The following is a 15,489-nucleotide window of genomic DNA, read 5'->3' as shown; positions in this document are numbered from 1 at the left end:
TTTTCAAGAGCAATGTCCTACAAACGTATCTTGGAGACTTCCTAGTACCATAATTTAAAAACTGACATTGATTTTTCCCAATACATAGAGGTCACTTACCATACTCTTAGATGCCAGTCTAAGATTCTAGAAAAAATTGTGTACATGGATTCATCATCAAACTCATTAATAGTAACTGTATTGAAGTGTCGCAAGAATCGTGGTGTTACTGGGTTTCGACCACCACCTAAATAGTAGAAAGCATTAATACTATAACTAATAGAAAAATTTAAAACAAACAAGTAAAGGCCTAGCAATTTTTTTCTAATATTCATCTTTGATTCAGCCAGCAGGCTCACACTGAAAAGTACTATACTTAACTGTATGCATTACTAGTATCTGCTGAGGGACCTCAGTATTTTATGCTAAATAGGCCAGTTATTCATCCTACTTCCATCTACCCCAACTAAGGTCATCTCTCAGACACAGCAGTTTATGATGCTTCTTGAAGTTTACATGTGCACTGATGGCAAAATTACACAAGCTATTCGGATATAAATTTGAATTTTAGCCAAAAGATAATCCTTTCCTAATATAAATTTTAAACCTAACTTTAACAAAATAGCTTTAAGTGTTCTTTAAATAGCTTTATATTTGCTTCAATAGCACTATATACACGTAGAGATGTCAGATTTTCATTTCTTATTAGAAGATTAAAAAAATGAACATAGGCTGGAAAGGAGAATATAATTTTGTGAGTTTTGGGAGTAGCTCCCCGTACAAAGCTACTAAAATAAATTTTTCAGCCTGAATCTAATTGTGATATTTGGCAGAAATAGTTAGGACCATAACTCATACATTTTTCACCATTCAACCGGAAGAGTACTGAAATAAAACTGGCTACAAACTTCTCCTGGAAAAGGAAAATTTGACCCAATTTCAGAGCAGTTGAAAGTCACTTCTACACTATCACCCTGGAACGTAGCATGAAGGGATGCTTTACAGAAAAAGCACCTCAAGATTTGGCTATTTATGATTTAAAATAATAATAATAATAATAAAAACCCCAAAACCCCCCACCCAACTACAAAAAAAACCCCTGTGCAATTAAGTTATGCCAGAACACAATACTAGTCACAATTTCACCTAAGCTTTAGGAAAAATGTACATATAAAATTTTAACATTTTTTCACAGTTTCCTTCTGCTCAGTTATTCCACAGACTGATACTTAGGATCAAGTGCATTGAACTGTAGATGAACACTGCCTCTAAATTAAAATTATTAAGAAGTAGTTTTGCTTCTTTAGGAAACCAGATAGGTGAAACAGCAGTAGACCCCTATCCCATGGGCATGCATCACTGTCACAAACACAAAATTATTACCAGCAGAGAAGGTTCAATGCCATGTTTGGGTGCATGTTTGTGTGTATAAACAACACTACAAAAGAAAGGAGGAAAGTCCAGGGAGGCTGAGGCACAAAAGAGAAGAAAAGCACCAATCATAGCCTGATTAAACACTGTAAATGTGCTCAGCTATGACAAACTTTTTAGGTGGTATATTAGGGACAGGGTTGTGAACAATTCTGTGAAAAAAAATTCGTGCTCTAGTGAAGGAAATAGACTGTATAGAATCTTTAAAAGCAAACATAACAGCATAAAAAAAAATTAATTCCTAAATTTAAATGATAAAATACGCCAGACTCAATGTTTTTTAGCTAATTAGGTCATAAAGTCAATATGAATATAGGCTAACAGAAATATAATGACCTCTTTACATCATATGCTTTACTTCTTTCTTTTGGCCAAATAAAGTAAGGTTTATCTACTTAAGAACACCACTTAGTGCTATTTAGAAAAGTTTTGAAGAAGAATAAAATTGACTGAAGGCCATTGAAGGGTCTCATTAGACCAAATTAATTTCATAAATACTTTTTAGATACATTCTTGTCTTCCTGAAAAGCAATATTTCTTCCTTGCAGGCTTGTGTATTCTCTCTGCTGTTCCTCAACCACTCCACTATGAATACTGTTCATGTTTCCTGCAAGGAAAGGGCTCCTTGAATCCTTTCCCTAGCCATAAAGGCCCAAATTGTAAAACTATGCATCAATAAGCATTCTGCCTTTGGAAACCAAAGAAACAGCAAAAAGCGTGTAAGACACATCTCTTACCTGGTGGTCCCATTGCACACACAATCTGAATATCTACAAGTTTAATCATTGAGCAGTCTTTAAGGTCATACCAATTCCAGTGATCTAACCACTGTCGTAGTAATTCAACTGGCGGTTGAGCACCATAGACCTCTCGTGCTGGCATATTAACATCATCTACAAATACAACCTGAAAAGAAAAACATAAAGGATTTTGTGTTTATTTCTTTAACTGAATATATGGCACCATCTCGCTTGATTCTGGAAACAGTGCACACCCAGTCCCATTAAAATTAACGGCAGTAATACACATAAATTCATGTTCTTGAAAAGCGTCCCTAAACTCTTAATGGAATTTCTGCTGAGTTAAATAAAAATCAAACTTAAAAGTAATTGTGCCACTCTAAAGCCATTGCAAAACATACTTATAGAGAGAAATACTGCGTTTCTCTTCTTATTTCTAAGTGTATTTAATGAAAGAGGGTAAACTAATAATTGTTATTTAAACCTTACTGTGCTACTTATATCGCTTTTCTTGGAAAAAAAAAGATGGAGTCAAAAAGACCCACAAAAATGTCAAACTTCAGTGAGACTATGGTTTAAAGTTTTCTTGACTACTACAGATCACGACAAAATTTATCCCTTCAAAGTATCTTTACATTTTCGAGATTGGTCTAAAATACCTCTTAAAAGAATAGCTTGGAGGGAGAGGTAGGGGAAGACCTTGAAACATTTTAATTTAAAATGGTACTTCCTTAAGGAACTTCTAAAATTAACACATTTTGCTCTTGCTAACAAGCATTTATTAGATAATAGCTGGGAAATACTGAAGATAAGAAAAAAACATGGCCCCAAATACAAAAAGTCTATAGGCATCCTAAAAGGACCAATGTTAAATCGTATACATCTATCACTGCATTTTAAACATAATAATTTTTACATTTTCTTTAAAAGTTAAATTTTTCCTTGATCTCGCTTGGGGAAAAAAAAAAAGAGATAATGGTAACTCCTGAGATTTCAATTTTCAGTCTCATTGCAGCTTTTCTAGACAGAGGAGAAAATTATTTGCTCACTGGGGGGAAAAAAAAAATAAAAAGAAAGAGAGGTCTAACTCTAATATCCTTCTCAAGCTTCTGAGTACTCAGAGTTCTGTTGATCTTGAAGGGTTTGGCAGGCATCAGTGACAACAACATAGAAGATTCAAATCTCCTTTAACGCTTTCAAAATCATTGAACCATCCAGTTTGGAAGGAACCTTGGAGTTCTAGTCTAACCTCATGCTCAAAGCTGATTTCTCAATACTGATTTCATACCAGCAACAAGCTCACCCATACAGGACTCTTATCTCAAGAATAATATCACAAAATACGGAGGGGGAAGTATGAAAATACTGTTCACAGCTATTAATATCATATCATATATCACATTTTCTTCTGTTGATTAAAACAGGATGCATATGTCTGGGAGAAGGGAGAAAGAAGGAGAGAAGCATAATCTAAATTAGAAGAATTAGAACTCTGACAGTTTATTTCAAATTGAGCATCGTTTCTTAATATCACCTGTGCTCATCTGATAAAAGAATGCATTCACATATTTGTTTGCATTAAACACTTATTTACATGTGGAAATATATCAGTTACCATTCTTTTTCCAAGAGGAGGTCCAAAAATTCCCTTTCTCCTTTTGTCCAGCTTGGACATTATAATATTCTGAGTCTGAGCTGCTGTAGTTTGTGCTGAAAAGTTAATGAGCAGTGGCTTGTAGACTTCTTTATTCAAATTATTTAAAATAAAATTCTGGAAGGATGGTGAAGAGGAGAAAGTTAAACTATATACATAGATAAACAAATTTTATAGCACTTTAGCAAATAGCAATCAAACAGACATTTTTGTAACTTTTAATTTAAAATGATAAAGTAGTAATTTATCTCTAAGATAAAAGAACTCTTATAATCATATTTCATCAGATAAACCAATATTCTTGAATATTCAAAACATAATAAACTTAATTCATCAGAGAAAAATTTCTACCTCCAACATAGACATGTTCACATTTTCTCAAAAAAAAACCCCACACCCAAAACGAACAAACCTCCCTGCGTATTATATAAATTCAGTATGTTAATATTTTGCACACACAATACTTCATAGTACCAATTAGTGTTGATATATATTGCCTGTACTAATCCACACCCAAATTTGCAAAAGTATCTGCAGGTCCAAATATTTATGCTTAGTTTTGAAGAGTTTCCAGGAATATTTCCTTTGAAGGGCATAGCAAGAATATCTAAAGATAAGCTTTACCATCAAGATTGGTAGTGTTCTATAATTCTAACTACCTTCCAAAATCCCTTACGTTAGCTGCAATTTAACCTCTGGAGGAAATCTGGATCAAAGTCAGTATTTCAAGTAAGTCTGAATGGAACTCATTTCTTACCCACGTGTGAGTAAAACCACAGGGGGAAGGTACCCTTCCATCTGCAGTTGCTACAGAGCAGTACTGCATATAAAGTAATGTCTCTAATGATTAGACTAATCTCTGTCAACAGCTGTTGGGACCTTCCAGACCATATAATCTTCCCAGCAGAAAGAACATTTAAGCTCTATCCTTGAAGGAAAAATCTGAGCTGCTGCACAAAAATATAACAACAAAAACTTACGGAAGCTATAGAGCAACGTGACTCAATGGCCATATTTCTTTTATACTTTTGATCAGTTCTGAACTCCCAAGAAATATCATTCATAACTATCAGCCCAGAAATGAACTGAGCGGTGGACACTAGTCATATTCTTCATTATAAACAAATGTTTTACATAAGCTTTGTTATTTTTCTGACATCAATATTCCAGGTACAGTCTTTTACGAACAGATCTCCTTCCAGTCTTAATACTTATTTTCTTCAAAATTATTTCAGAAAAGTAACGAAACCTAAATTAAATAATCCTTAGTTAGTAACTTCACAGTTCATTTTTATCACCCAAAAGGAAGAAAACAGATTCAAGACCATGAAACCAAATTTATTTTATTTTATCTGCTTACAAAGCTTTCAAGCTTTGCTCCCTCTGCAAAACAATTGAGTGTACAAAGGCTTCACGCTGATTGGATTGAAGCAATCAACAGAAGCAAAATCCTCTACAAAAAGACATACTGGAGGGAAAAAAGAACAAATAAAATCAATTTTGTGCTGCTCAGAGAACAGTTTCTTCATTCTCTCTTATGATTTACTTTGGGAATCCCATCAGCTAAAAATGCAATAATGGCTTTGCCATATCTCCACTCAAACATCCCCATTTCGCCTCAAAAGTATACTTTCCCACAGATCTAGATGGAACCCAGTGAAAAATGCCGAATCTGGAAATTTCTGTAAGTGAACCTCACCAGCATGAACGTTCTATTCCTGTTCAGTTCTATTCTATTCAGTTCCATTGCCTATCAGGCTTTAACAGTCACCCAGAAAGATTGATGGGATCAGGATTTAACCCATAGTATCTGTCAGATCTCCCTGAAGAATTAAAATTTATCTAAAACTTTTAATCTAGACCATTGTTATTTTAAGAACCACATGACAAAATTAAATTGAACAAACCACCACTTGGTGACTGAAGATGAAAGAAAAGGAAATACTCTATGCCAAAATCACATTGCCTCAACTATTTCAAAAAGATAATAAAATCTGCTTTCAATTATACAAGTCTGACTTATCCCTTTAGACAGAAAACATAATATTTGTAGACATGGAAAAGATGAAAAAACCCACATTTATCTTGATTTCTTATTCTAATACCTGAAATTACAATGCCTTTTACAAGATTGTTATTCCCTTTGATTAGAATTTCACAAGCTCTGAGAAATACATTGGATTTGGTTGTACTAAGTAATTATTTACAGTAAATGTTTTTATTACGTACTATCATGTGTTTTGATAATCATTAGGCACACTCAGAACTAAGTGTATCTTGCCTCCTTCAACATAAAAATGCACATTGGTAACTTTAAAAAAAGCTGTTAATGATTTGTTTACTCTTCAGTGCTCAGTGCTCATCTTATATTAAACAGAATTTAAATCATATTCAAAGACAAAATTAATAATTTTGTTACAAGCTTTTCTATGGTACACACCAGTACAAAGATATGGAAAGGTAATGGGCAAAATATTATCCAGTTAAATATCTAACTTCAGATAACAGCAACTTGTTGTCTGTGAGAAGTTTGATTTAGATGACTTGTCTACTATTACAGATGACTTCTATCACTGACAGGGACAGAATCCATCCCCTAAAGCTGCTGTTTTCCTGATTTTCCTGCAAGTTTTTGAAGCTCTGCAAGTGGAGCAGAGATTCTACATAAAAGTATTTTTTCTTTTTAAAAAAAATGTAAATAGACTAATATTCTTAGCAGTAAGACTGGAGTCCTACGGCATGGGGGAAAAAGGTGTATGATCACGCAATTCAAGAGTTTATCATAATGAACGTGCAAGAGACGTCAAATTATTGTATAAGGTAGAATTTACTAGCTTCTGTACTCTCTATTTTACTACCTTAATAGGCCTTTTAATGTATTGTGTCTGTCATATATAGAAATACAGAGTATAATGTTAGTCTAGATAAAATGGCTGATATGAGATACCAATGTATAACATAACTTTTTTAAATACTAAACCATTGTTGACATTGCTACTTCCTAGAAAATGAAAGACTTGAAACAACTGTTTATATACTGAAAAAACCTATCCTTTTTTTCCTTTCTACAGGAAGATTATATCAAGCTTAAAAATCCTAAAACTAGATCAAATATTAGTATTTTGACAAGAAGATTTTGTTTCAGAAATAACAGAAATTGTGTACTGCCAAAAGCTAAAGTCAAATTAAATTGTTGTTTTTATTTGTGTTTCTTTTTTATTTTCGCTTAAAGACAAGGATAAGATGGGAAAAGAATATCTGGCGTTCTATAATACGGCACACACAATTGTTTTGATTTAAAATTTTTTTCTCTTGAAATGGGCAGCTGCTTTTCATTGTAATGAGCAGATATAGCTAACTGGTTATCTGAAGAAAACTGCCTGGGAAAATCTTGACTAGCCAATTTCCCTTCCCACTATAGTCTTTTTCTATACAGAATTCTTTGTTAATACTGCTATTATTTTTTTGCCTTCACACTTCTTTCAGTGGCAAAATTCTTGTTCTTCCCTGTTTTCCAGTGCATGGAATTTCCATAACAGTATCCGACTAGAAAAGGTTAGCTACTAAACTTTCACACAATAATAGCAGCACACATTTTTACTGCTTCTAACTCTAGGATGTATGCACTTATTTTCTTGTTGTTTTGAGCAATCCCAACTGGATGACTTATTAAATGGTTTAGTCTTTTGTGCATTGCTGTGTCTGTGGACTGTCCCAACTATATCTACAATCACAATGCAAAGTAGATCAATGCAGGAACCAAAGTGAATAGTCCTGTTTGGGTTCTATTAGGAGCTTATTCCAGTGGATATCTGTGCGCTTCTTAAGAAATTAGTCTGGAAATGCGGAGAAGAAAAAAAAAAAAAAAAACAACACAAAAATTCCAAGCCAGCACCTTTTGCTACGAACTGCATTTTTAGTTGCTGATAATTTAATTTCATAATATCCAACAATTAATGTCTCATTTTCCTATTTTAAAAACATTATCAAATTATTCCTCATCTTACCCCTTATAAAAGGAGTCTAATGTCAGTATTAAAAGTACTTACGGTAACATAGGTACTTTTTCCAGTTCCTGTTGGCCCCACAAATATAGAAGGTTTTTGATGCACTGTCAACAATTCCATCAATGCCATGTATCGAACAGTATCCAGAGTCGGTACAATTATTTCATTAAACATCATATCTTGAGGTATAGGAGGAGCTGATTTGAGTGTTTCCACCCAGGGTTCCCAAATTCCTGCTCCCTATTTTAATTTACACAAAAGTCATACATTTATAATAAACAGGAAAAAACAGCACAGAACCAATGGAAATAGAAAAATCAAAGCTCTATGACTTAATAGATGTGGCTATCAACCAATTTTTAAAAGGATTAAAAAATGTCATAGGTTTGTTTCAGAATGCAGTGTTTTCAATTGAGAGTATTTAAAAGAAACATAATGCCTTTGTCCTGAAGCATGCAACTACTGAAAGATAAGGACTTTATCTTACCTTTTACATCTGTACACATGCTATATATGTGTATATATATAATGGAAAAATACATATATTCATATATACATTATATATAGTATATATGTAATAAAATAGGAAATTACTGTATGAATGTAATCACTAAAATTTAAAAAAGCAGTCAGTCGCCAACTCTTACTCATAATAAATACCTCCAAACTATGAAATTTGAGGGTAGAATAATTTCTGTGATGAAGCACCACAGCAAAGCTTTCTCTTTTAGACCAGCATACTAGAGGAGTCTTAAAAGATGTCAAAGTCTTCAGCAGTAAATTAATATACGGAGATTTTAAAAAACTGTAAATAGCCCTGAAACAACTCTATGTTCCATCATATCCCCAAAAATTTCTATCTTGAGTAAAAGTCATGAAATTCCTAGAGACTTCTCTCTCCTTAAGTCTTTCTTAGAGGGGGCATATTCCCACCTCTTAACACAAAAACCCCTTTACTGGAAAAACATGTTTTTATCGATTATGATCAGAAGACATAAAGCCTTTACTGCTGATTGAAATCTCAGACGCTTTCCTTGGGAAGATGCAGGAAACATGCATGAGCTGAAATCTAGACAAAAGTAATTCTCGTTATACTGCAACAGGACTTCACAGGAATGACAAACTCAAAAAAAAAGGTATATTTATCTTGGACTCTCTGGAGCATACTAGATCCAGTGTGTGAAGTCTTATTCTCCACTAGGAGAGATGCATCATGGATGCTATCTTTATCCCAGGAAAAAGGAGCAGAGAAGAGGCAGAGAAGTAGCTTACTATAGTAATGAGTTATGTCATAAAGTATATCAAGTGCTTCCTCAACCTAAGAAAAGGGCTGAAATCTGAAATAAAAAAAACTTGCAAGAAATCAAGAACAAAAAAATAACAGAAAAAATAACTGGTTGAGATTTTCTGCAAACTTGTTTTGCCAGAAGAGGCAATTATTCTGGTAGCCAAAAAGACAGGCTTTGGATACTGCAAGTCCCAGCCAGCACACTAGACCATCACTAGGCTTGCAAGGGTGGACTGTCTGGCCTATTCAGTGATAAAAGGAGCAGGCAGAAGAAACAAATTTACAATAACAATAAGCACCTTGTAGCATTCATAAAAGATTACTTCAAAATGGAAGTACACATCTTATTTTGCAATCCTCACCTGTTTGACAAACCGATAGTCATAAATTGTTCCTTCTGTTGGAAACGGGACTGTAAAAGCTTTTGAAGGCTGTTGATCAATACTGCTCAACAATTTGTATCGTTCTCTTGTCTCCTCACTAATTGGTCCATTAAGCATTTCTCGTACAACTTTGTCAAATTTCAGTCGATCATCTTCCTTACAGCTAGCTCCTACAGACCATATCAGTGAAAACAAAAAAATACCCTAGATTTGGAAAAAAACCAAAATGTAACTTCAGTACCTACATATTACAAAGTTCTTATTCATTGAAGTCAAAGAAATCTTTGCCATAATTCACAGTAGAATTACACTGGACCAACTTAATTTTATGTATATAGTATGGAACCATGCTGCTGGTAAAATAGAACACCATTTATGTTAACTATCAGCATCTGATCACGTTGGTTGTGCAGCAAAATGCCTGACCTGCTCGGCGCAGAGCCACTATTAGAGAAAGTGCAAGCATAGACTGCTTTTTATTCCAGAAAAGTTTAGATTATCTTTCTGTTAATCAAAAGCCCATCTCATACAGTGACGGCTATGCCTGTTAACAGGACTTTACATGAATTGTAATACTTATATAGAATTGATCTAACAAGTAATAAACTGAGATACCAGCAACTGGAGAATCATATAGAGTTTCAGCTGGTTTGTATAAAATTCATTAAATTTATATCAAGACATCAAACACGTCAGATTCAACTAGGTATCAATTATAAAGAAAGTAATAGTATTTTCCGCTATGGGCATTACAAAATATGTATTCTGATTTTGAAATATAGGTTTTATTGCTTGTGAAGTCCATTTCACTAAAGCCTGGGTTTGGAAGTCCCTATTCTGTATGTTAAACTAACAGCCTACCTCAAGCCAAGAGGAAATGTCACGGTCATTCATTGCTTTAACTTTGGCTTCATCAGCAAATTCATCCATCATGCAGTCCATCAGATTCATTAGTGAACGAACTAGATTTGTATCTGAAGTAGGAGACAGTTCCTGGAAAGAAAGAAGAAATTCTCTCAGTTGCAGATGTGTTTTACTCACTGAAAAGAGGCTACTAGATGCTAAGGTTTTTTTCCTCACTGTGAAGATAAAAAAAAAGTAGGATAAATGAGTCTAAAATATATTCACATGCAAGTTAAACAATACACACAGAAACCTTGCTTACAGCCTTCATCTTAACAGCTCTTTTAAAAAAATAATAAATATAAATTAATATGGTCCAAATAAAGAATTTGTTCCTTCGGCACTTGGAAGTGAAAATAATTCATACCCTTTTAGTTTCTCAGAAACGTTCTTTATCCTACCTTCGTGTATTTCCTGATAAACTCAAGAGAGAGCGGAATCATTCTGTCAAACAGGCCTAATATAAATTCTTTATGCACAGAGCTGATTCCTGAATGCATCGTATTTAGCCAAGACATCATTAATGGTCTCCAGCCTAACATATTGGGCTCCATATAAACCATACCACACCTTGAAACCTAAAAATAAAGAAACAAACAGATGCATGTAATATTATGCGATCTCCAAAGGCTTCTTCCTATCTACAAGAACGTAAAATAACATTCAGTGTTATAACATACAACTTCTGGGATTATTAGAAGCTGGTATAAAGTCTACAGTGGGGTTCTGTGAGCCCTGAGACAGACAAGTTTCAAACCTTGCTTTATTTTTTCAGCCAACACGAGACAATGTCAAAGACAGATGTTCCTCTAAAATGGAATTAGTTCCCAACATTAATTTCACAAAAGATAATAAACTGACTACTAGAGTACTAAACTTTCAATTTTTAATTGTTTTACATAATTTTTAAGTAAAAATTTCTTCCCAGTATGACTATGCAGATATTTTGTTCTCTTTATATTATTATCTGAACCTCTATTCATATTCAAGAGATAATTTTTGCATTCCACAAAGTGCCATCAGAAAAAACAGACAGATATAGACAGGTGCCAGAAATGCAGTGATTGTTGATTTTACGATAATCTGTCTGGGACACTAAAGATTTGCACATGACTGATTTTATTTTTCTTGTCAGGCACTTGTAAGGGCTGGACTCTTAGCAGTTACAGGGTCTTCTGTATATGTAATTCACATTACACATGTAAATATGTAATTTTTCACATCATATTGTAAGATTATGAAAAAATTAAACAAGAAAACCAAGCTACAGTGTTCTTTATTTTAAATATATATCGAAGAAATACAAACTGATAATTACTATTCTTAGTTAAATATATATTTTTAAAATTAGAATATATATCACAATAATCAAAGACATCTGTAATCAGTCTTTCAAAGACAGGTACTTACAGTAGCAGGAGAAGCAACTTCTAAATCCATTGGTTCAAAAATAAGACTCATTTCCTGTGACATTTTGATGATCTCTCCACTCATAAGGCACAACTTTTGATTATCGTCAAGCACCGTATTCATATTCTCAATCCATACTGCATCTACTGGTCCATCAAAAACCAGCCATTTCCTATCTGGAGTCTGGTTTGCAGAAAATATATTTATCAAATATTCGCAATTTATTTTACTATGTTTACTATAAAATAAATATTTTAGATCTGCAGTTATTTTCCACAAAAAATAATTGAAAATACTCGGAGTACAGGGTTGTATTCACAAGCAGTTCCAGAAATGACAATCTATATTCACAATTTAGTTTTACAACTTTAAAGCATATACTGTAGTTAATGATAGAAGGTTAATATCTTTGACTGGTTTCTCTCAGTTATACTTGCAACACAGTACATTGCTTCTCTAAAATTGCAACATATTCAAATACTTTATGACACAGTGAGACTGTTCATACAAATTACTACTCATCAGTAATACCTGCTGTACCCTTACCATGGAAGTCAATAGGACTAATTTAAGGAATATGGTAATATCTAAATATAATATATCTGGGGTTTTTTCTGGGTTTTCACAATATAAGCAAACAGTCGTAGGTACTCATATTTCTTACAGGAAAATACAAAGCAGTTGTGCTGTTCTTCAAATGTTATCAGAGATGATCAACTGATCAACTTCAATATACTATTAGTTTATTCAAGTTTACAGGAGCAAAAAGTCCAATACTTCAATCACTACCAAAAAGTAACGTATCTGTCAGGTAGGTAGATCTTTTATTACACTCAGTGAAAATATTTCAATGGACCTTAATGGAAGGTCAGCCATAAGCCACTCTCAGACAGCAGCTTCTTCCAAAACAAGCATCAAAATGCCCATATACATAAGCAGCACAGATATTGGCCATAATCAGACAAAATAAGGAGTGACAATATGGTAGAAAAATTAATTACTCATTTATTTATAATATACATAAACAAATAAACAAACATTTTTTTCTTCACAAAAGGACTTCTGAAACACAAATCTTAATTCACCAGCATCCAAAAGGTACTTTGCATGAAGCACACTACAATCTAGCCAAACTGCAAGTCTCTGCATTCAAATAATTAAGTATATGATTCCTACAATGGTTGTGAAAACAACATGGAATTAAAACCTAAAATGTATAAATTGAAAAGTCATTTCCCAAAATTCTCTAAACCTCTTAAGCACTTACTGGGGAAGAAGCAAATGCTCTGAAGCTCACTGCTAGGATGCCATCTGACCACTCATGTGACACTGGATCAAATTGTCCATACAGCTGACCCATTGTTATGGATTTGGGATTTAAAACAGTGATCTGAACTTTGTTTTCTTCCATCAGCCCCTAAAGACACAAAAGTAATAAAATCTGTTAACATCAAACATGCAATTTATTATACTATTTGTTTTATTTTGCATTTTACAGTTATATATTATTAAATCTTCATAAAGATTTCATCAATTTGCAGCAGGAAAGACATTACACATATTACACTTGAAAGATGGTTCACAAGTGTCTGAGGACCATTATCCCAACTTTATCATAGGTAGTTGGAAGTCTAATTTTAATACCGAACAGTGGCTTGATAAATGAAGACATAATTTATTTTTTTTTAACGTTAGTGAACAGGACATTAGGCAGTCCATCAAGAAACCCAAGTTCTATTCTTACACTTACAGAGATTACAACAGGCTGAGCCCTTTGTCTCTCTATCCCATTTTTCCCATGTTTAAGGAATAAATATGACTGCCTTGGCAAATTTCTGAGATTGATGTCAAAATGATGTTACAAAGTTGGTTTGGGTTTTGGGTTGTTGGTTCTTGTTGGGTTTTTTTTATGCTTAAACCACGTAAAGATATCTAATTTTACTTTTTGATTAAACGTCAACTGATTCTTTTCTTCTCTCCTTGTGACTAAATACGACATTTAATACCACAGCCATGAGAGATGAGGTGGCTGAAAACCACTGTTCTACAGGAACGAATTACAAGAAAAAGTTACAAACTGCAAACACTCATTTAAACAGCTACTTACTATAGCCTTAAAATATAAGAAACAGGTATGCCTGATTTAAGAAAAAAACCTCTTTCTTTCCAAAAAATAGCCCTATTGTTATAAATTTGAACTAAGAAATCAGGAATTCGGTATGATTTCATGTCTGTTCTGACTGCCTTCCTCCCACTGGTACACATAATCTTTCTTTGTTTCTCATCATGAAATATAAAATGCAGGAATTTTTACTATGTTATTTCAAAGGATCAAAAAGTATGTTTATAAAAAAGTGTGATTGCAACTTCTTTTTCTGACAGTTTGTAATGAATTATAACTTATTCTAACATACTTTTTTTTCCAGCAAAGTGAATATTCAGAGGGAAATGTAATATTTAAAGAAAGGGGAAAATGGACAATATCTTCTTGAAAAGAGTTATAAGCTATGTGAACATCAAACACTCAAGCATGACAAAAATACAATTTAAAAAAAAACCGAGTACAGCAACTTCGTCACAGTTTCCCAGCTAAAAAATTAAAACACTGTTGCAATGACAAAAAATTAGATTTATAATCTTCAAGATGTGCATGTACATTATAATTTTCTTTTGTATTATTTCTGTTAGCAGCTTCTTACCTCATTCCTCACAAATCTCTCCTCATCTTACTCATCACAATGCTCCCTAACTATAAAATTCAGATATAGTCCCAATACAGCTGCAAGAGTTCCCAGAACTAAACACTAACCGTTTTGGATCGATGAGATTTTATTCAAGATGGTAAAAATCCTCCAAAAAAGCAATTGTTATCATAATCAAAATGAAATTGTCTTGATTAGTTTGATACCAGTTCTTTGGAGAGGGCGAGAAAAGAAAAAGAAAAAACTCCAATAGGTGTGATGGCCATTCAACTAATCATTGGAGGGGACTGAGAAGCTGAGCTAACAGCAAGACAATCATCAGATAAAAATTTCTTACTCTACCACATAATTTTTCCCTTAACAAACAAAAATGGGAAGGAGTAGACAATGATTCACTGAATTAAAAGGAAAAGCAGAAAGTTAAATATCGTTTTATTGGAGTGACAGGCAGGAACAGAATTTCTCCTACATACCTAAAGGAAAAGCTTCACAATTTGATCTATAGTATAGGAAGTAAATAAGTAACAGCTTTTAACAAATGATCAGAAGAATAGAGATGTTTGATAGCAATACCAATGTGAAAGTCTAGCCAATCCAGTCTTGCTTATGTCTGCCCAAAAATACAAGGTGCCTGTCTGAAGATCACCTTTAAGGAAATGAAACAATTTTGCTAAGGTGGTTGATTGCATGTTTCCAGTCAGCCAGCCTGAAGAAATTCAGCGTCCTGAAGATCACTTATGCTTCGTGGTCATTACTATTTTTCTCTGGAAGTGCCTGGAGTTCAATGAGTGGGCCAGGCAACTCTCAAGTCTCAAATCCTAAACGCTTCATTTCAGAAACAGCTACAAAAGTGCCTCGTACTGGGTTTACATTCCACCCTAGCAGATCAGACTAGACTGAATCTAGAGGCCCTTAAAACACAGAATACTGAAGACAATAACTATGATTAGATTGTTCTGCAAAAGCCTCCACAGCCCATGGCAGGATTACAG

General features: G+C 33.6%; 1 protein-coding gene across 1 annotated transcript in view; it reads right to left on the bottom strand.

Annotated features, from left to right (window-relative positions):
• DNAH7 (dynein axonemal heavy chain 7) overlaps positions 1-15,489 on the bottom strand; it is a 115,962-nt gene that overhangs the window by 47,553 nt on the left and 52,920 nt on the right. The window contains exons 30-38 of the mRNA XM_063340416.1: positions 13,063-13,212; positions 11,796-11,978; positions 10,787-10,963; positions 10,344-10,475; positions 9,462-9,686; positions 7,854-8,051; positions 3,766-3,921; positions 2,148-2,316; positions 100-226 (exon numbers count right to left, since the gene is read on the bottom strand). Of these exons, the coding sequence (XP_063196486.1) occupies positions 100-226; positions 2,148-2,316; positions 3,766-3,921; positions 7,854-8,051; positions 9,462-9,686; positions 10,344-10,475; positions 10,787-10,963; positions 11,796-11,978; positions 13,063-13,212 (1,517 nt within the window). The remainder of the gene's footprint in view (positions 1-99; positions 227-2,147; positions 2,317-3,765; positions 3,922-7,853; positions 8,052-9,461; positions 9,687-10,343; positions 10,476-10,786; positions 10,964-11,795; positions 11,979-13,062; positions 13,213-15,489) is intronic.

This window comes from Chroicocephalus ridibundus, chromosome 7, assembly GCF_963924245.1.
Source record: "Chroicocephalus ridibundus chromosome 7, bChrRid1.1, whole genome shotgun sequence".
NCBI classification, from domain to species: domain Eukaryota; kingdom Metazoa; phylum Chordata; class Aves; order Charadriiformes; family Laridae; genus Chroicocephalus; species Chroicocephalus ridibundus.
Note: the sequence above shows the minus strand (reverse complement) of the source record. Positions and strands in the feature narration are given on the sequence as shown.